General features: G+C 35.8%; 1 protein-coding gene across 6 annotated transcripts in view; it reads left to right on the plus strand.

Annotated features, from left to right (window-relative positions):
* The window catches only part of rhbdd1 (rhomboid domain containing 1), a 40,584-nt gene that overhangs the window by 10,714 nt on the left and 7,403 nt on the right, over nucleotides 1-22,467 (plus strand). For 4 of the 6 annotated variants that reach the window (XM_041270793.1, XM_041270795.1, XM_041270794.1 and 1 more), the window contains 5 exons: nucleotides 676-808; nucleotides 9,846-9,934; nucleotides 11,844-11,897; nucleotides 14,161-14,340; nucleotides 19,497-20,692. In XM_041270793.1, coding sequence (XP_041126727.1) covers nucleotides 676-808; nucleotides 9,846-9,934; nucleotides 11,844-11,897; nucleotides 14,161-14,340; nucleotides 19,497-19,603 — 563 coding nt within the window. In that variant the 3' untranslated portion in view covers nucleotides 19,604-20,692. Of the gene's footprint in view, nucleotides 1-675; nucleotides 809-9,845; nucleotides 9,935-11,843; nucleotides 11,898-14,160; nucleotides 14,341-19,496; nucleotides 20,693-22,467 lie in introns of those variants that run through there. The other 2 variants (XM_041270797.1, XM_041270798.1) reach the window with 2 other exon arrangements.

Genomic DNA, 22,467 nt, shown 5'->3' on the forward strand with positions numbered 1-22,467 from the left:
GAGTCATAAGCAAAGGACATTCACCCAAACATGTATGGATCCTTAATCAGGATCAAAACATTTACATGAAGCCCTAAACAATTTACAAAGATCATTTTTAAAACATTTAAAATAGAGACTATCAAATTTACTCCTGGAACGACCAGGTTAGCAGAATCACAGGAACGCAGATTATAGTTGGTATCTGCCTATTAACCAGAGCAGTTAAATAACAACATTTTGATCTGCTAGACTGAGAAAAGATCTTCCTATTTCTAAAAAGGAAGCCTAATTAAGCCTTCCCTTTGAAATCAGTGTGTCAATATGATGATTAAATGTAAGATGCTCATCAATCCATACGCCTAAGTATTTATAATAAGGAACTTTCTTTATTATCTCACCTTTTAATGTAACAATAGTCCAAGATGGATTTTTATAATGCTTTATATTAGAACAGAATACCATAGTTTGCATCTTAGATACATTAAGTAACAATCTATCATGAGAGTTTTATATTTTTTTATTTATTTTTTATTGTACTATGCCACAGTATGAAGCAGTATCTTGAAGTATTTAATGTGCCAGCAAGATTCTCATTGTTAATTATGTTGATATTTAAAATCCAGAATGGGATGAAAATATGTTCTTAGGAAATCTCATAGCTATGTTTTCAGCCATTTGTGTTTTATTTTTCAGGTGTCTTATTTGCCTTGAAGGTGATAAACAACCATTATTTCCCAGGGGGTGTTGCACATGTGTTTGGATTCCCAATTGCCAATAAGTATGCCTGCTGGGTTGAGCTTGTAGCTATTCATTTGGTTTCACCTGGGTAAGTACAGACGTTGTAATAACTGTTATTGACCTGGTAGTGTGTAAGAAGTCCTAATTAGGCAACTGTCTAATTCCCTATTAGTGGTAAAATAGAACTAGAAAGAAAGAAAGTTTGTTACAGGGATGGTCAGTTAAATTTAGATTCTTGCTAGTAGTATACTATTGTGAAGGGAGCTTGTATTGGTTTCACCACCACTACTACAACTGCTAATATCTCGTAATCCTGTTCAGCTAACAACTTCATATAATATTTCAATGTTATTAAAACACCTCGGGGAACTACATCTTTCACTTTGACCTGTGACCTACGATAGCCTCCATATTGAGATCATGTGACTTTTTGCTCTCTGAATAATTCAACCCTAACATCATGGGTTTCATACTCATTACACAGCTGTGTGTTTCTTTCAGTCAAGTTTGATCATAGGTTTCGTACAGTTATTTTATAAAGCTGCCACCTGGGATGCTTTGTTTTTGTTCACAATTTGTAGTTTCACCTCTCTGAAAATGTACCTTTGCCCTTGCTTCAGTACTTAGTTTACCCTCCTTTAAAGATATGTAGATGCTTATTTGTCTTGATGGTTTAAGTAAATTTTTGCATGCTGACCAGAGATGAGGGCAACATATAACACACATAGAGGAATATATGTAGAGAGGATAATTCACTACTGATGAGTTGGCCTTTTTGCTTTTTGTTAGACAAGGCAATGCAGACACTAACCTGCCAACATTTTTGGGAAAGACCCCATCCCTGAAACTGAGGGTACCTTTCAACAAAATAGGGAATACAAATTGTTTAAGTAGTACAACATTAGGTCCTTTAGACAGTTACACAACAGCAGCTTGTCCAGTTTTGATGATCCTGTGCTTGGGCCATTTTGGATTCTATTCCAAATACTGAAGATGTAGTTCATGGGTCATGGCTCCCATAATCTGTGATGGATGTTCCTATCGCATTTTGAGAAGTTCTGCTTTCTACTTAGTCTGCAGTCTTACTCTCCATGCTACTTTTAAGGGTAACAACAAGTGTTTGAAACCAGAGCAGTGTTCTGCAAGCAGATCTGCTTTAATTGAAAGTGTTTGGGCTCAACTTGGTCCGATTTGGGCAGATTGCATCATCATGTAAAAGAAAGAAGGGGAGACCTTTTAGGCATCATGCCAATTGAAAGGTGATTCAGGGACACGTTCAATATTTTAGAGATCATGTGTAGTGTGGCACCATTACAGTTAATAACAGCTGTTCAAACCCTGAGTTTCTAGGTGCTGACATTCTCCTGCTTTTTGAAGTTTACGCAATCACATTTGCAACTAAACCATCAACAACTCAACTGCTCTTTGTTAAAATCTCTTTTATGTTTGTTCTTTCCAAGTGCTGTGGGGTCTGCAAACTAGTTTGAATGCTGTATAACTAAATATACATTATAGAACTCTTTCTGCCTTGATCTTCGTATAATTTTCAATAAGAGCACTGGCACTGTCACACTGTGGCTGGCTGTATACGCAGTCAGCATGAGATTTGCTTGCTCTCTCTCTAGCCTTTAATTTACAGTCTTACGTAAGGCAGACATTTGATTTGCGCAATTGCTAGGTGCTGGCATGGTTCCCACTTGGACTTGTATGTGATATAGATACAGCAGCCTGAAAAAAGATTGTGACCTACGTTGGTGTAAATTGTAGCCTCAGGATCTGTGTACTTGCTAAACGTCTCTTACTGCTCGTTTTACCTCATGCGGTATCTTGGCATGCAGAGATGGACAACAAATGAGCACCTGCTTTATTCTTTCTGTTATTATGGTGTCACTGACGTATGAGCTCTATAGGTTTATAGGTACGCAATTTAACACTGTGCATTATTCATGTGGAAATCACGGTAACCATTAGTTATGAAGAGGTTTGCCATTTGTTGCTTGTAAAAATATTTTGGACGCTTTGATGGTAACATTACCAAAAACTTTTGAGTTATACAATTGGTTGATTTCAATTGTGATGGCACTATCACAATACAAACAACAACTGTGATAAAGAGTTTGATGGGTTTTTTTATGTTATCAAAAACACAAATCATTTGTTTTATTTCAATTGTGAACAGACTGCATTAGTGAGAGACCCTAGGGCAGCACAGGGGCAGTACCAACTACATACATTCAAGGTCTGACAATTCAGCATATTCCAAGGCTTTATTTTTCTTTAATTCATTTCATTGTAAACATCGGCAAACAAATAAATGAATAAAAAAATCTGCTTCCTTGCAGAAGACAAGGCCCTTGCAATAGTGCACAAGGCAGCTGAGGAGCCGTGGTGACTTTCTGGATGACGTTGGTATATAAAGCAGGGGTTCACAAAGCTTCTTGGCTCAAGGCACCCGCCCACCCCCACCCAATGACTGAGGCCCCCTCTCAATGAATCTATAGAAATTGAGTTCAGTTCCTTACTTTCATTGCAAACAACATTTTAAAGAATGAAAGAAAAGTAATAATAAAAAGTAATACTCTGTGTCATATTGGTACCTTTGGTGAGAGAGGTTGTTTGTATTTATTACGTCTTTCATTATGTTCAGTATCATTTCTCAAGCATTTGAGAAACCGCTCCATAATTACTGCACTCAGTTGTTCACTGGCTGACTACAAATGTAACATAAACCTGCCTGGAAAGGTAAGCAGAAGTGGTGTGGTTTATTTTATTCATGTAAGAGGAAGAAAATATATCAAGAACTTCTACCAAAAAAGCAAAAATCCAGCATTTATTTATTTATTTAGTTATGTAGTTATTTTAATTTAAAAACAATGTGAGTACACATTAGAAAGTGCGCTATAGTTTCCTATTCTGTTCTCCTTGCAATCCTTAGTAATAGTGTTACATCAGTATTACTGCAGCATTTGTGCAAATTAATTGACCTGCTCAGAGGATCATGGGTTTGTCAGGGTCAATCGAGAGAAAGAACATTTTTGTATGTGGAACGGCCCCCTCTGAAACAGTCTTGCGGCCCCCCCAGGAGCCCCAGGCCCCCAATTTGGGGATCCCTGTATTAAAGGAAAATATCCCTTCATTGTTTTATTCATTTACTTGAATTATTTTACACCTAACTGTGTATTGAGGGATGACAATGCTGGTTAAAGAGGCAGAATATTGAAATTCTTTGGGGGCTAAGCCATTAATACACTTCTCCAGCATTTGGTGTGAACTTGAGTGGCGACGAAGGTACATTCCTTTCTGTCTGCACTTCCAATGCCCTTCAACCTTAACTTTGTTAGAATACTCCCTGCTGGTACCATTGAGTCCCTTCTTTTCTCTGTGATCTCAATAAAGGGGCTCTACATTTCTGGGGTTGCTAAATTGGCCCTAATTGTTAATGGTGGTGGGGGAGTAAAGTACTCATGGGCTAGAGCAAGACCGAAAGCTGTGTGCAACCAAAGGATTGAAGATAACATGTTATCACTTCTACTAGACTGGACATGCAGACAGACTGTACCCAGAGCTTGAGAATTTGGGGTTGTTGCTTACAAAAACGGCCTTGAAATATATGCAATAGTAATATTGTAATAAATATGTAATGTAGACCACAATGCCAATGGTGAATAGAACTGTACGTACGTTCTTGTGAATTTTTTGAAAATTGTTATTAAACAACCTTGTCTCCTTTGAAGATTCAATTTGACAAAATTGCTTTTATTTTATTATATGTTATTAATATATCCTTCCAGAGACTTTTAAATTAGCTATTATTGCGCCATTACTTAAAAAACTAAATCTTGATAGTAATGTTTTTTGCACCCGCAGCTGCAGGCACATTTGGCTGCATTTGCTGGTTATGAGAAGTGTCAGTCGGGCTTTATAGCTCTGAAACTGCTCCTGTTTGTGTTTTAAATGATCTTTTATTAAACTGTGACTCAGGTGCTTGTTCTGTACTGCTTCTATGGATTTGTCCGCAGCATTTGATACTGTAGATCACCATATCTTGTTACAATGATTGGAATATGAAGCCTGTATTTCTGGTAATGCCTTAAATTGGTTTCGGTCTTACCTTGCTGGTCATGGCCAATGTGTCTCAGCTGAGGGTTGTTCCTCTCAGATTGTTGGTTTGACTTCTGGAGTACCCCAAGGTTCTATTCTGGATCCCATTCTGTTTTTGATTTGTATGTTACTTCTTGGAAGACTCCTGCAAAATAGGGGCCTAAGTTTTCATATGTATGTGGATGATATCCAGCTTTGTTTCCACAGAACCCCATTTATCGGGGGCGGTTTCAATGCTGTTGGAGTGTCTTAAAAAGATTCAAAACTGGATGTGCCAAAAAATTTTACAACTAAATGTTAACAAAACAGAGGTTATGTATGTTGGATCTCATAAAAATGTGTTTGTCTATTAAATGTGACCTTGGGAAATTGCTGCTTTATTGTTAGCCCCGTCATTAAAAATCTGGGAGTTTTGTTCGATTCTGAATTATGTTTTGATGCACATATAAAATACATTTGTAAATCTTCTTTTTTCCATCTTAGAAATATTGCACGCGTCTGCTCTTATTTGGAACAGTCTGCAGCGAAGACCTTGATCCATGCCTTCATTACCTCTAGGCTTGATTATTGCAATGCCCTTCTGGCTGGACTTCTAAAATGTGCTATTTCTAGGCTTCAGCTAGTCAAAAATTCGGCAGCTAGAGTGTTGACTCGCGTAAAGTCCTGTTGTCACATAACCCCCATTTTATCCCGTCTTCATTGGTTACCAGTCACTCAGAGAATAAATTACAACATTTTATTACTTACATTTAAAGCATTACATGGCCTGGCACCCTTCTATCTTTCTGATCTCATTTCGAACTGCCACGTATGGATCGCATTCTTTTAGCCATCTAGCACCCACACTATGGAACCCACCACCTAGGCACATTAGAACCATCCACTCTCTTTCCCTTTTTTAAAACAAATATAAAAACATTTTTGTTGGATCAGGTTTTTAGTTAAAATTCTTATTGTAGCATATATATTTTTTTTCCTGGTTATTATATATTTTTTGTAGACTAAGTGTTTTTTTTTTTTGCTTTTTCCTTTGCTGACTATATCAAGCACCCTGAGACACTCCCTGTGTATATTGGGCGCTATATTAAACGTAAATTTGATTGATCGATTGTCCTCATTGCATGAAAGAATATAGTAAATGTTGATTCTGTTCCTGGTGAGAAGAATTACAGTGAAATGCTGAATCAGTCTCACTTGGACAAATACTTTCATTTTATACTGAACACTAAAGAGAACACGGGAATGAAACTTGAGTTCCGTCCCATCCTGTCCCATCAAAAATGTTCCTGTCCCATCCCATCCTGTGAAAAAAAAATGAAATTCCATTTTTGTTCCAATCCTGTCTCACCAGAATTTTTCCCAGCCCATACTGTTCCGTACATATACATTTTTTTCATTCCCGTCCCATCCCGTCTTGTCAAAAAATGTCCTGTCCCATCCCCTCCCATGATGTTTAACCTCTAACTGTATGACATACCTTTCAGGCAGGATATTTGTCGGGTTACCCATTTTTTCTTCTGTTTTTCATTTTCATCCTGTTCGTAGTTGAATTTTTAAAATGTCATTAACTACTGCCATGTTACTTATTACAAGAATAACAAGAACCACACAAACCTACTTCAACCATTTTATTATGCATAATGTGTTGATAACAAAAAAAAAAAAAAAAAAAAAAACTTGAGGTCTTTTGAGTTTCACTCCAACTTGAACTCCCAAGTTTATTTAATCCAATTATTTTCTCAGATTGACATATTTAAAATTAGTTTAGGTATTTTACAGTTTTTTTTTTAATGGTGAAGCAAGCAAGGTTTAATTGAATGGGTGTGCTAGTGACATCACTAAATGGGGTGTGTCAATTAAAATGAGTGTCATTGATACAAGGGTTATTTATAGTGTCTGTCTTGGTAAATATATGGATACCCAGAAGTCTGAGTATGCATTTGCTTGGTTAAATTTTACAACATCTTATATTGATTGGTTTAGTATTACAACATCTAAAGTTCTTGTAGCCAGGGTTGCCAGATTGGGCAGGTTCACACCCAGTTGGGCTTGTATTCTTTTTATTGTGTGTGGGGAAAAAAATGGTTTTAAGCAGGTGCCTAATTTTTGGGCTAGTTTTGGGCATTTGTGCGGGTATTACATTTGGATATATTTTGAATAGTTTTAAAGTAACAATATTTTTTTAAGCAAAATACTAAGCTATACACAACCTTTAGTGTTTACATCACTGTTGCTAAACATTGTAACAATAACATGCATCAATATCTGTGGATATCGTGCATCCCATTATGAGTAGCATATTATTTTGGGCTACAAAAGGCACATCGGTAACAAGGCGTTATCGTAAATGAGAATTTGTTCCCATGGGTTTTACCTGATTAAACAAAAAGAAATGATGGATTGATTTCAGGTGAATGTTTATTAATTACCTGGGATTGAAATTCTCAGATTAGCGCTATTCCGCAATTAAAATAAAACTTGGATCGCATTATTGAGGAGTTTGATGATAAAAACGAGCTGTCAGGAAAGGATATGTCAGTATGCAGGACTATGAAGAGGTATGTGAAAAATACAGCGAACAAGGGGTGAGGCTTGGCTGGAGATGCAGTACTGAGTGTCCTTTGCTATGCAATGCCTTTTAAACCTGTTTTCCTCTGAAAAAAAATTAAACAGCGTGTGTAAAATAAATTGGACCTGATGTGCCTGAAACACACTGAATAAATGGACTGTTAAGGGTTAAGCAGTGGCCAGACATCTGAGAAGCCGACAAGAGAGACCTGATTTATATTTCTGATGACGCAAATCGTAATATAAAGTCCCAACTAGAATCCAGTGCTAGGTCCACACAATGTAGAAATTGTCCATCCTACATATTTTTCAGGGTGTATCCATAGAAGTTGGAGTAAACCCTTGGCTAGATAAAGATTTGAAAAAAAAAAAAAGTATGTAAACTGCTAACATATTTAATTTATATGGGTAGGCTATGTATTGCAGATGTGATTTAATTTAAAATGAATCTATTCATGTTGCAGTACTGTACTGTACAAGCGGTCTGCAGAAAACATCTGACTGCATATGGTGGCTGCAGATGGCAGTGCTACTTCTTTGCCAAGTCACATTTATTACACTACGTTGCAATGTGGAAGCCATCACAACCCTTTTAATCTTGCAGCTTTTCAAATGACTCAACCTGAAGAGATGATGCTAATTACAACTACAATATAAATAGCATTTTTCTTTTCTTTCCTTTTGCAGTAAAACTTTCTCAATGGTGAATTCTAAGCATAAATGTGACGCTCCTACTTTCAGAAGGCGCTTGACTGATTTAGTATTGGTCAATGCATTGTAAACTGTAATAAAGAAGGATCTAATTTGTCTTTTTCAGATGCGGTCAATAGCTTTTATTGCATGCATTCTAAAATTGAAAAAAAAGGGGATTGATTGAAACTTATGTGAATTGCTGAGATGTAGCAGAGTGGAGCTTTCTAGTGCTTTACAGAGTGTTTTTGCTGGCTAAGTAGCAACCCTACTTTCCCATTAGTTTGGGTGAGTGATTTGCTAGTACGTGGGATTTCAATGCGGCAAGTTTGGATAGCACTATTAAGAAACCTAGTTCATATAATATCATAAAGCACATTTAGTAAACATTTAGTTCTCCTACATCAGCTTTTCAAAACGATTGTCACTTGATCAAATGTGGTTGAAACAGAGAGCATGTTTATTATCAGAAGTGTTCTACATTTTGATGGCACTTTATTGAAAGGTCTGCTTGCTGTGTATTATTGCCTGGCATAAGTTTTCATATACAGCAAGGTGTTGTACTGTAGATGCACACCAGCTCTATGTTGTGTAGATCATGTGTGATATGTCATACTTGTCTAGCAATGTTCAGTATCATAAAGACACTCTTCTATTGTTTTATTTAAGAAATTCAGATCTGGTTTTGTGGATTCAAGTGCATTAAGTACTTCATTAGCTTTATTGTATCAGTCCTGTGTGACATCTACAATTAACGTGAATGCTTCTTCAGAGGTAATGCATGGCATCTGTTTATGTGACTTCGACTGATGCATCCCAGAATGGACTTTTATTGTATACAATTTATTAGCTCTGTGCAGCAAGCTGTGTATGGATTTAAAAACATTTGCTTGGCTAATCAATCACATTAAATGGCCACCATTTATATATAGGAATGTTCAGCTAAGTTGAATGCATGTTTTGAATTAAGTGCTTCATTTTTATCTTGAATTCCAATATGATTTTTACTTAGTGCTTGGTGGCATCTGGTGGACAACATTTGTCTTGCACTTATTTTTTTTATTTTTGTGTTTCAGCAGTAGCCTAAATGCCATATTTTAGACATTATGGCAGCACTTATATAGTATTTCCATACCCTTAAAGAAAAGTTCATATATATATATATATATATATATATATATATATATATATATATATATATATATATATATATATATATATATATATATATGGGAAACATATTTAAATACAATTATACACCGAAGTTAGGAATTTCCAACAACAGCAGTAAAATGAATTGGTAACTAATATGATGAGGTAAGGTACTGGTACTGCTATGGTACTGTGGTACTGCATTACATTTCCAGAGTTCATTGTTATAACGTGAAAATATTACCACTCAGGAAATACTGTACATTACATAAGTGTCTTTGAAATCACAGTTCACAGTCTACCTCTGTAAAGGCGCTATATAAAAAAAGATTTTATTATTATATTTGTACTTCTGAGATCATCCTCTCAGGACAGTCTGATGGATTGCAGTGGGCTGAGATGACAGCGGAATTCAGGACTCATGAGGACATGGTGTTTCACCACAAACCTTTCCCGTCCTGTTCTACAGTGAACAGATAAAACACGTGGCACCATATGAAAGGGATCAGGGTGGAGTTGCAAGCTAGAGCTAATTAAAAATGAAATAATGAGTGTACAGCAGCTATCTAATCAACCAGATCGAAATACTCACCAAGGAATCCCTTTCCTCCTAGGACTTCTTTTGTTGGGCATCTGGCCGGCATTGTTGTTGGACTGCTGTACACCAAAGGGCCTCTGAAGAAGATAATGAAAATGTGTGCAGGTATTGGCATTGATGCTTCATACTTGTCTTAAAAAAAATTTAAGGAGAAAAAAATCAAAGTGTGGATTCCTTATGGATAGCCAAATTGCTATAATGCTAGTAAAACTGCTTACACAGGTTTTACTCTTTATACTTGTTACAAAAGCAAAGCTTTAGTGCCGACTGGTAAATATCTGTGACATGCAAAACTAGACCATTAGGGGTTAGTGTGTAAAAACCACTACAATACAAAAAAAGCACTTTAATTAAATGATGAAATTCCCATTTTTACTGTTACACAACTAACCCTTTGCAGTCATTAGCATCAATGGCAAATTCCATTTTCTTTGTGTCATTTTTAAACGATTTGGACAACTACTTTAATTACCTCCATGCTACAGCTGAATATTATTTCTGGCATGTGTGATCGGTTTTGTAGATAAGTGCAGGAAAAAAAAAAACCTTAACAAAGGGATATTAATAACCATTCTCAATATTTGCTGCAGTTGTATGAAAGACGACACCTTCGTCGAAAATCTTTTGTACCCACACCGTGCATGACAAAGGCTGAGGAAAAGAAAGATTTAAGTTCAGCAATAAACTTCATTAACAGGAGCTGGAACTTAAACAGATATAGTTGTTCAAAAAGCTCTGTCAGTACAGCACTATGTGAGATTGCTTTCCTTAATTTCAATGCTATACTTCATTTCACAATTTGATTTCTCTGACTAGAACAATAAACCTCATTTAATGACGGGCTGAATACGATTATTGCCCAAGCCTGCATATGCCTTCAGATTTAGCTCCAACTAAATACAATCTGTGTATGGCTATGTTGCATACAATGCATGTGCCAAGATTAGCATTGGATGCTCCAAATGTTATGATCATCTTGATAAGCTCAGGGTGAGTGAGCACAGTAAATGGATGCTGTTTTATTTTGAAAGTGCAAGTGGTCTTTTTAAAGAAAAGCTTTCAATGGCTGAGAGAAGCCAAGAGAAGCTGGCAAAAAAAAGGAGGTGGATCTGAGCAATACACATAGTCCCTTCACCACAGACATAACACGGACATGAACAAACAAGATAGCTGCTTCCACATCCAGCGCTCAAAATCGCGGCATTTGCCAAGCTTTTTTGAGATGTTATTGTAATAAAATAATGACTTGGATAGCATTATTGAGGAGTTTGGTGATAAATCGAGTGATTAGGAGATTATTTATCAGTATGCACTATGACTATGAAGAGATATGTGATAAATACAGTGAACAAGGGGTAGGGCGGGGCTGGAGATGCAGTACTGAGTGTCCTGTTGATATGCAGTGCCTTTTAAACCTGTTTTACTGTGAATAAAATAACTTTTAAACAGCGTGTGTAAAATAAACAGCTTGTTTGAAAATAAATTAGACCTGGCACTGAATAAATGAACCACAAATGGTTAAAGATGATTTAAACAAGGCAAGTATAATTATAATTACTGCATTAAATACCCCTTTTAAGTATTGCTTATTTCACACTTGTGTAGAGGACAGTTCAATTATTATATATATTTTTTTTAACATGCATTTTTGTACCAAAACATGGAAACAACACTTTCCTGTCAGGATAGGACATTACACAGAAAAAAGTTCACTTGCACTGTAAATATCAGAAGGTAAACCTAAAAGAAAGTCAGGTAGATCAACATTCCAGATGATGCCTTGATTAGCTGGTTTCTTAGCATCTAAATGCATAGAGGAATATGGATGGTTTTGATATATCAATATGGCATGACAAAATGCTATACTAATGATGGACTATTATAGTGTCTGTAATTCTTTAGGCACTCTGGTATTGTATTTTATAATGGTATGATATGTTTTCTGATTTTAATGTAAAATACATTTGTATACCTTTTAACAGTACATTTAACTCTGGTTATTTATTTTTTTTAGGAGTTGTGTCTTCCGATGGCGGTTATTCAAGAGGTTCATACTTTAATTATTCAGGTGCAGTATATCAGTCAGTAGTATCTTTTATTTCATTTTCTTCTTGTATACCATGTGTTTCAGCTGTTCAACAACCCTACTACTAGCAGCCGCTTCTGCTTGACCTGCACAGGGAGGTGCGTGGTCAGGTCCACCAATGGGGGTTGTAGTCATTCCCTTGAATGATAAAATCCAAGAATTTACATTCTGATTGAAATCTAGGCCCCCAGTCGCATGATTACAGAAATTTGATAAACCCAGCGATTCTGGATCCTGTTTGCGCTCTGGGTGCAGCTACATTTTATAATAGGCTTTAGTCTTGACTGGGTCCCACAACTTCCTTCAGCACAATTTAAACTCGTTTCCCAGATCTGCTCCTTGGCCAGCACTCACAAGTGCTGCTTTAATGAAGAACTGAGGCTGGAGTTTCTCTGCTTTTGAGCTGCAACTGCTTTCCTTATAATTGAGCAGAATTGCCCCCTATGCTGGGCATAACAGATCTAGAAGACTGGCATCACTCCTCAGGTTTTGGATCCTAACCAATGTAGCAGTGCTGGGATGCAGACTTAATCTGGGATGCTGGAAGGTCATTGCACTGGCATATTGGTGTACTGATCTAGCTGACACACACATAAACATAGGACAGTCTGGTTTGTTTTCACCCACTTCACCCACCCCTGTTGAAGCCTGTTGTGGCACAACAACAGTATTAAACATGCACACTCAGATCCTATGTTTCTTAAAATTGTAATACTGTTGCACAGTAAATGTTTTCTAAATGCTAAGTACAGATAAAGCCAGATGTTAAGAATTACATAGAGTAAAAGGGACAGACAAGCTTTTTGTTTTGTTTTTTCTTTGTTAGTCAGTTCATGGATGGAAAACACATATCCTTTTGTTATTTCTTTGATTAATTTGCTTTGGGATATGTGCAAACCACACTAAATAAATGACATAGTGGGAGCTGTGAGTCACTGTCAATTGTTGCTGCCCAAAAAAGGTTATACAGTAGGGTTTTGTATTACCTCACCAGCATTACAGTTCAGAAGTTTACACTAATACAGAAAAGGACTGTTCATCATGTCATTTTTTTTTTTTTTTTTTTTTTACCTATCCAGTCATTAACTAGCCCAGAACGTAACCTTGAATTCATTATTTAAATTTTAAACATTACACAAATTCGTTTTAATACACATAAGTAACCATTATATACTTAAGTGGTAGGCGGGACATGTTTGACTATTTTAACAAACCCTTTTTGATATGTATTCGGTGTGAAAATGACCGGGTTTATATTCTAAGTGTACAGAAGAGTGTATCTCTATTCTTTCATAGATCTTTTTTTTTATACTTTTAAAATTATACTAATTATACTTTTTTTTTTTACAGCTGATTCAGAATAAAGAGTATGTAAATATATATATATATATTTTTTTAGATATTTAAAGAATATTTAAACGTGAAAAAAACACATCTGTCCCAGCACTATTGAAAATAAAATAAAAAGGGTTTGAGGCGCAGCTCAGGGAGGGAGGGCATGTGCAACTAAACAGGCAGCAGAGGAAAAGTTAGTGTGAACCAGATTGCTTTACGTACACGTGCATTATGAAAAGCAACTGACCAGACAACTTGGTGGTTAGCAGCACAGGTAGCTTTGGAAAGCAAGGTCATGGAAACAATCACTCAGCAGAGTTCACTCAGCCAAGACGCAAGACTAAATTTAGTACTCTGGGGCCAGTGTGCCCCCTGTTCACAAGGTAAATGCATCTTGCTTGGTTAATAAAAATAAAAAAAACACTTTGGAGACCAGAGTAAACTATTCAGGGACCACTGGCTGCTTCTGCTTGAGATGCTGAGTGGCCCATTGATTGAGCACATACATTCAAGAAGTGTGGAACCACAGAGGGACTGTGGAAGCATCTGCTGCCCTATAAAAATACATTTGTGTGGATTCCAATAGCAAAAGTGGAAATGTCTAGTTCAAAGTTAGTGAACAAGGTAATTGAGCAAACACTATGCTGCAACTTGTTCCAATACTGTCTTGAATATTTCAATAAAAAAACAAAACAATTGCACGTAACTCTCTGACCGAGTGCTAAGAATATATGCAATGTGAGTATTTGCAGTTGTAATACTCATGAGACATGTTCGTAACCAATTCTGTTTTGAGGAATAGTTACAATATTATTTGGCACTGCATGCAACAACAACAACTTCCATTTGTACTGTACTGTATATACTGCGCTGTGAAAATACTAGCAGTAATTTGACTTTTTTTCTTTAGGATACAGTGGACCGAGAAGTTCACCAATAAGATCTAATACATATAACGCGTACAACCAGTACAGTCCAAACAACACTTACAGCGCCAGCAATGAGGCCCCTGGGTATGAACCATACACAGGAGGGCTCTCTGAAGAAGAGCAGTATCAAGCAGCCATCAGGGCTAGCCTGAATGATCAAGGTGAGAGTCGTTGTTTTTAATGTAATAGCTTACAGATGACTTAATAATCTTGTCATGAAGGTATATCAGAAATTTTAAGTACAAATTAAATTGAAAGAAACAACTCAATGTTAACATAACTGCTTCTACCTAAACCTGTATAGTTGTATGGTAGTTTGAAGGTTCAAACAGAACTAAAGGCAAGTCAACTGTGATAAGCTTCCTAAACAGATTGTAGTGTGTTCTATTTTTTTACATTAACATACAGGACTACAATACTTGGTTTCTGTCATGTTTTTGTTAGAAACAACATCGGTTTCTGTCATGTTATGATTTAGTCAAGTTCACTGAATCTTTCAAGGAAACTTCTAAACTGACATGCAATCTCTTTTGCCTGTGTTACAGCAGGTATTTTTTTTACCTTTAGCATTACAGTACACCCCTCTCTATAATGCCCTTCATTATAACGAACCTTTGGCTGTAACAAACCTGGCCCCTGGACCCCAAATAAAAAAATTAAAAAAGATCATATGAACACACACTGTCAACATCCTGGTCTGTAAGCACGGGATGTCACCTCTGTATTGAAGTCAGCTCTTTTGTCTTAAAAATGCACGCTGTGTATCTATTGTCTCTGAAGCGAAAATAATTTTACGTTGCAACAAAGCTGGAAACTATACTGGTCGTTTGAAAAAAGGAAAAAAGCAGACATGTCTCGGTCATGAATATAGGTTGTCAAAAAACTATTTTTTGGCTTGTTAACAACCATGCAGCAAAGCAAAATTGATTAAAGAAAACGTCACTCGATTTTCAAGGTGTGGTGTCCAAAGCATAATAAACAAGTACAGAAAAACACCTTCTGTAATTGACAAATCCATGACTGGAAGACCCAAAAAGCTGTGTAACAAGGATGAGCAATACTTGAAGATAATCTGCTTAAGGAATAGAAAGAAGAAGATAAAAAGAAAGCCTGCCAGTCAGGCAACCCCACTGTGCTTTGTCTTGAGGACCCGTTGTCACCCTCCTGCCACTTTGAGGCAGTGGAAATTGGACTCTAGGAGGGGGATATATATTTATAAAAATTACATCATAAGAAATTATAAGAAACATTATATTGGCATTTATAGATATTTGAATACTGTGCAAAATTGAATTAAATCAGACTGAACTCAAGCCCCTTTCACACTGGCATTATCTACCCAGGTTAGAACCTACTGAGGCAGGACCCAGTGTCATGCGTATTGGCTACACAATTTCATAATGCTTTTGATAAAGCAGGGTTGACCTGGATGACAGGCACAAGTACACAGTGTGTTTATCAATGCCCCAGAAGCAGCTTGTTACGGACATTTCCATCCAGGCTTCTCTGGATTGAACCATCAGCCACATTTTTAATTAGAGCAAACGTTTCTACGTCTCTGTTGCATTCTGACTCATGCTGTGTCTCATCAACAAAAATAAGACTAAACAGAATAAACAGGAACGTTTCTTGCGGAAGTGAAACTTTCATGCAGGCATGACTGTTTGTCATTGCATTGGCTTGCAAACTGCTGTCAAGCATTTTGTCTCGCTCAACCCGGGTCGAAGTGTGTCAACCCACATCCTAAGGTGGGTCACTGGGACCTGGGTTAATCCGCGTCCGATTGGTATCCGTGGGATTTCTGTGAGCATATCGTTCTAAACTGGATTTTTCTGATTGGTGTAGTAATTACATCTTTAGTAACAGGTGAATGAAAACCTGTAATAAGATTCAGAGGACAGCGTGTGTCTGTCTTGCCACTACCGAGTCAGTGCAGAGGTGGTGGTGGTGAGCTGAGCCTAAAATACAGTTGGATATCAAATTGCGAGAAAAACGGTAAAATCAATTGGTGTCTACTAAAAAAAAAAGTTCTAACTATTTGACTGGGTTTCGTTCATTGCTAACTGTAATCTCCATGAGGAGGAGTCTGGGTGTAAAAGGAAAGTTTTATTCAGGAAGATGTTTTAAAATCACCACAGATTGTTCCAGTGTCCAACTTCTGATAGTCAAATTAGCAACTGCACTGAACTAAAAATCACAAATGTGAAAAACAGTTTTTAGGTTTTATTAAAAACATTTAAATAGTCAATAAAACTGGTAGCTGGAAGCAGGAACTGTAATAATGATTATTTTAATTTAAAATATGTTTATTTAAAAAAAAAATGTTCTTCAAACCTACCAAAAAAACAAAACAAAAAAAACACAAAAGTATATGTAACAAATGACTCTTTAAAGGACTTCCATCAAGTCATAATATTCAATGACTGCTAGGGTCATTTTAGGTCCTGACCAGAAGCAAAAGCGTTGCTTTGACAGAGTTAGTTTGTGTGTCAGCAACAAACAAAAACAAAAAGCCCCACACTGAATTAGATTAAGTACCAAATTACATTTAGGAGCAGTAGAAGGTGTTTGTTCCTGGTCCAAATAAGAGATCTGGATGGCCTCTGGCATGTAATTGACAATAATATTAGTTCATAACATCCCAACAAATCTGCCCTAATGGAGTAAACAAATTAACTTACAGAAATAGGAACAATATAATTTCATTTCTGAATTTGCTACAAACAGCTACAAACAGAAAACGGAGATGCAGTTGTCAAAAGACAACCTTCTGTCTAGTGGCTTTCTACTCAAATGATTTTGCATGTTGCCTCCAAATATTTCTATGTACTGTATTTTCTTAAAGAAGAAAAAAAAAATCACGCAGGAATAATATATTCATAAAAACCAAATTTAATACATGCTGTAAGACTAAGGTTTTTCAGCACATATGAAGATTTGTAGAGCTGTTTCAGAACCAGGCATTCCTTTGAGATTTAGATATTAAACCTTGCATCTCTGCAAGTCAAAGAATCACATCAGCTTCAGGGCAGAAATTGCTGTGCAGCTGCACATCTCACATGGCCCATACTCTCAGCTCAGGGATGCATTTGCAGTGCTAATAAGCAATTAGCTTGTTCTTCCTAATCAATTAGCTTCCATAATTATGCAAACGAGCCCTAGCCCTTTCTGGTGAATCCTATTGACTGAAAGATTGCAAAGGGTCTTTTTTAGAATGCAGATGTCTCTTGATGAACCTATGAAGTGAAAATACACATTTTACATTGCAGCTGACCACAATTTGAATATCCTAGTGATTGATTATGGTTTAAATAGCAGAACATCTATCTTCTTAATTTAGGCCTTTGTCAGAAGAAAATCCCGGTTTGTGTCTCAAAAACAGATGAATGGGTTTCACTCAAACTTTAGTGGCTAATTACCCCTAATTAGATCTCTATGATGATTAATTTTGGCATCAATTTGTTTTTTCTTCTTTAGACTACTATAATATGCCATTTAAATATTTTTTTAATTGGCATTTGTTGAAAAGGGTGTTAATACAGTACTGTTCTTTTACTTTATTACTATATTTCAAAGTTTATAGCAAGCGCAATGTCATTTAGTCCTCTGGCATCCTACAAGCAGGTGTAGCAGACAAGCTGTCTATAGTGACTCCCTAGATGGAGAAACTGGGATGGGAAGCCAGCAAAAAGCCATTCGAAGCAGAGGCTGTTGTCCGTTCCTGCTTCTGTCATTTACAACAGATTCCACAGTCAATCCATATTGCTTTGTTGTGTGTATGTATGTTTTTCTTTTTCTGACTTGACCGCTTTTGAATCTTTTAATTGTTAATCTATTTTAATATTCTTTTAGTTTTCATTCAAAATTAAACATTGCACATTAGAGTAAACAGTTACATGATACAAAATAGTAAAACCTACAGTCACCTGAACTAAAAGGTCACAGATAGACAATGGTCACAGATAGACAACATTTTCTTGCAATCAAGGCGGTAAATAATTAATTTGATATAACCTTAATTTGTAACACCAGAAGGGATCTCTTGATAATATGTTCATGTAAATGGGTTGGTTAGAGATGTTGGAGAGATTGCACTAAAGCTGGTTTAGTTTCTGTTTTCATCCATGGATTAGTGTGATTCCAAAGGGTATTTTTCACTCTACTGCCTACTTTATACTGAATAAAATGTGACTCTGAAACTGTCATAGTTAGTAACTAATCCATCGCCTGTACCACAAATCCAATCAGGCAATAACAAACCCCATATTCCACTGTCTGCTAGCTTTTGCTGAGTTTACAAATGTTTTATAACAAAAACAAAAATCTGCTGACTGAACAAACACATTTGGGTAAATGTTCTATATTTTGCTCCAACTGGATGTGCTTAGGCATTTGGAATTGGCGCCATGTGCTGGCCTTTTTGTGTAATTATAGAGAAATATACAGCACTGTACATACGGTTTCCAGAAACTGCCTGTTACATTGCTCAATTAACTCTTTAGCTAGAGCCCACATTTCCAGTCTCATTACCACAGTATCCCCATGCTTTTTTGTTTGTTATAAAACAATAAAAGTAGATTTTCCTAACATCTGCTTTATCAACAAGTGATCTATGTGTTGTATATACCAGTGAGTACAGTGATTCAGGGAATCGTACCGTTTTGTCTTGAAAGCTGACTTTGGAGGTCACACATCGAGCATCTAGTCAAAACATAAATCTCTTGTATTAACATGGGTTGAGCCATAGATCCAATGCACACAAGTTCTGCCTTGCCTTTACAGTTTAATCGATTAATAAAGTTTAAGTGGGATAACATTGAGACATATTTCAACCACATCTATACATTATCAAAATTAGATTGCAAAATGTATTTAACTGTAATTGTTATTTTTTAGCTGGTATATATATAATTGTCGTCTGTATCAAGATTAGTAGCATGAAAGTGTGCATATGTGTGTATATATTCATGGTTAAAAATATACCTGCTATTAGAAATTGAAGTATATTATATTTGTGAAATTTTATACCAGTATTTCCTCACTGCAAATTTTAAAATGAAGATGAAGTTGTTTTATTATTTCATTTGCATGAATCAATTGAGAAACTATAAAAAGTGCATCAACAAAGAAAACATGTGAAGATTGTGATAGTTAAAATGATTTAAGCTCAATATGTTGCATTCCCTTGAATTATACATAATCTTGACTATTTTACACGACAAAATAAATCATACTGTTATAATTATACAGAGAACATGATGACGCAGTAGATCAAGTCATGGTTAACTGTGATACAGGCTTTTTGTATATCTTGTAGGTAGTGGACATGCTCAGAGAAGACCAAATTATGGATTTAACATTCCAACGGGACCTCTGACCTGGGAAGAGATAAGACAACGAAGACTCAACCGCTTTGAGGGATAAGGCATGTACCCTCTGCTTTTAGAGAGCCATGGAGTCTTTAACACCTCCCGTTCTGTTTACAGGACTAAAATGTAAAATGCAATGTGTCACTCGGCTACAAAAACAAGTACCTGGATAACCATGTTGATTTCCAAGCTTGATTTGATTATTTTTCTGTTCAGTTTCAAACAAAATAATTTTTACCCAGATGGCTTGGTATGGGTATTTTGATCCAACACCTGCAGCAACTCCGCAGCTTACATTCCAGCATGTATGGAAGGGTATGTGGGTCACTGGCAATAATGAAGAGCGATTGCTCTTTGGGTATGTAGGGGCTAGATTTGCCACTGATTTCATGCTAGACAACTGCTTGCTGATTTGCTGGACAGACACCTTTGTACAGTACAGTATATGCATGGTGGTGATGGGTGCTGACATTTTTTATCATGTCGACAATTTGGGGCTGGTCTTGGAATTTGTCCTGTTTACACACTTTTGTAAAATACTTCATCTGTCTCTTTGGTTGTGATAGTACATGTTAAGACAATGTGGCATTTCCTTGACAGTATGAAACAAGACATTGTTTACATTATGTCTACTGTCAGCATGCTGTAAGAAGGATCAGGGTCTACACATTGTTGAAAGTGTATCGGCTAACTAGATCTCTCATTAGCTTACAATTATACCTTTTCTGTGTTTAGTTTTCTCGTTGTTATTTTTATTTTCACTCTGGCAAATTCCATTTGTCCTGTTGCCAAACACATTGTACGTTAATTGTCCCTGTAGCAGTCAGCTATCTACATTAAATTCAGTTCTTCATACCTGCTGCACAGGAAGTCTAACAATAGTGTGTAACTGGGTGGATATCTGGGAAATTTAAATAAGGGACTTGCAAGAAACTTGTGTTTAAGTTAGAATTTTTTGTTTTGTTTGTTTGGTTTTTTTTTTGTTTTAAGAGCCTTACTACATTTATGCTTTGTACTCCCAGCATTAGTCCACAGTACAGAAACACTTACAGTTACCAAATTGACATAAGACCTCTCCCATTCTTCAACAGACATTTTATATTTACACTATAATTGTGTGTGTGTGTGTGTGTGTGTATATATATATATATATATATATATATATATATATATATATATATATATATATATATATATATATATATATATATATAGTGTTCTCTTCAACAGCAGTGTGGTGTTTTTTTGTTGTTGTTGTTTAACAAAAATATATATTATTGAGAACTTTGTATAAGTTTGACATTTCTGACATTTCTTTATATGTGCTTTTTGTACCTGTATGCAGTACATTTATATATTTCAAATATGGGAAGAGTTACTATCCAATACTGTATTATCAGAAACTAGTTATGTTTCTAAACCTACTCTGTTGTGGAAGTGAATATTTATTGCATTTAGCAATTTTAATAAGGGGTCAATAAATCACCAGTATTTAAAGGGTGGAGTATTTAAAGAGCGCTAAATATTCCCCCCTTTAATATTAATTTAATTTCATTTTCTCTAAAAGTTACTGTAGCTATAGCACATAAAAACAAATGTGAGACAAATAACAAAATGTAAAGGATTTACTCCAGTGCACTTTCTGCCATTCTCGCTTTTGGCATCAGAACCTATAATACTTGCGAGATTTAAAGGGTACGACATATAACTGATGATGATAATAATAATAATAATAAAAATAATAACAACAATAATAATAACAACAAAATAGTTCAACTTAAATAAAACACAATACTGAAAAATACATACAGTACACTGTAGGCAGCTCAGTGTCTCCTGCATGTTACCTAAGAGACAGTAATAACAGGCTATTTTTACAGGATACTTCATACTTTTTTCACTTCTTGGTACAGTTTGACATTCAAGTTCCTGATAAACAATTATCAAACACGATTCAACATTAAAGGAACCGAAAACCAGACTGATCACTCTTGTAGGGATTTAAAACTTGTATTATCCAGGTAATGGTACATAGTATAATACATTTGCCATGTTATTTACCCACATTTTAATATGAAGTCTTTCCAGATAGACCACTGGAAGCAGTGTTTATACAGACCATTAACATGTTCAGTTCCTAACAGTTTGTTGTGTCTTCTGTCCAAATCCCTTGACGGTGTTTTAGGCCCTATTGTTCACTGTGCGCTCTGAATATAGCCACTGGCAACATGAAAGGCATTTTTCTACATCTCACATTTCTTGATTATTAAACCACACCTTTTGTGGGGGGAAAAAAAAATAAATGATTTACTAACTGTCAGTATAAATAAGAATATTATTATAATTATTGTAAAGCTGTGTGTAAAGCAAATAATGCAAATTATCCCTGATTCATGATCAAGACTAGAAATGCCCTTGGAGTTACCATTATGAATATTCAGCTTAATATGTTAAGTGACAAAGTCAGGGAGATGTCTTTGTTAAAAGCAGTTGGCTGCAGACCCTGAATAGAATTCTCACGTATAGCCGTATTACTTGCTATTACTTTCTACAACTGTGTGTGTGTGTGTGTCTATATCTATATATATATATATATATATATATATATATATATATATATATATATATATATATATATATATATATATATATAATCTTGCTTTTGAACTTTCACAATGTTACGTTTTAAATCCAAACCCATAGCAGTTGGCTGCGACCCGGAATAGAATTATATATAGCCGTATTAACGTGCTAATATATCTACCATCTATAGTATATATAGGATCAATCTTGCTTGAAATTCAAACAAGTCAATGCCAATTACACTTTCAAGATGGTTTATAAATGTACTCTTAACCCATTAGATGGAAATTAAGTACAGTCACCGTTTAATTAACCCCACAGATCTTGCATTAAATG

This window comes from Polyodon spathula, chromosome 14 (assembly GCF_017654505.1).
Source record: "Polyodon spathula isolate WHYD16114869_AA chromosome 14, ASM1765450v1, whole genome shotgun sequence".
Classification (NCBI taxonomy): domain Eukaryota; kingdom Metazoa; phylum Chordata; class Actinopteri; order Acipenseriformes; family Polyodontidae; genus Polyodon; species Polyodon spathula.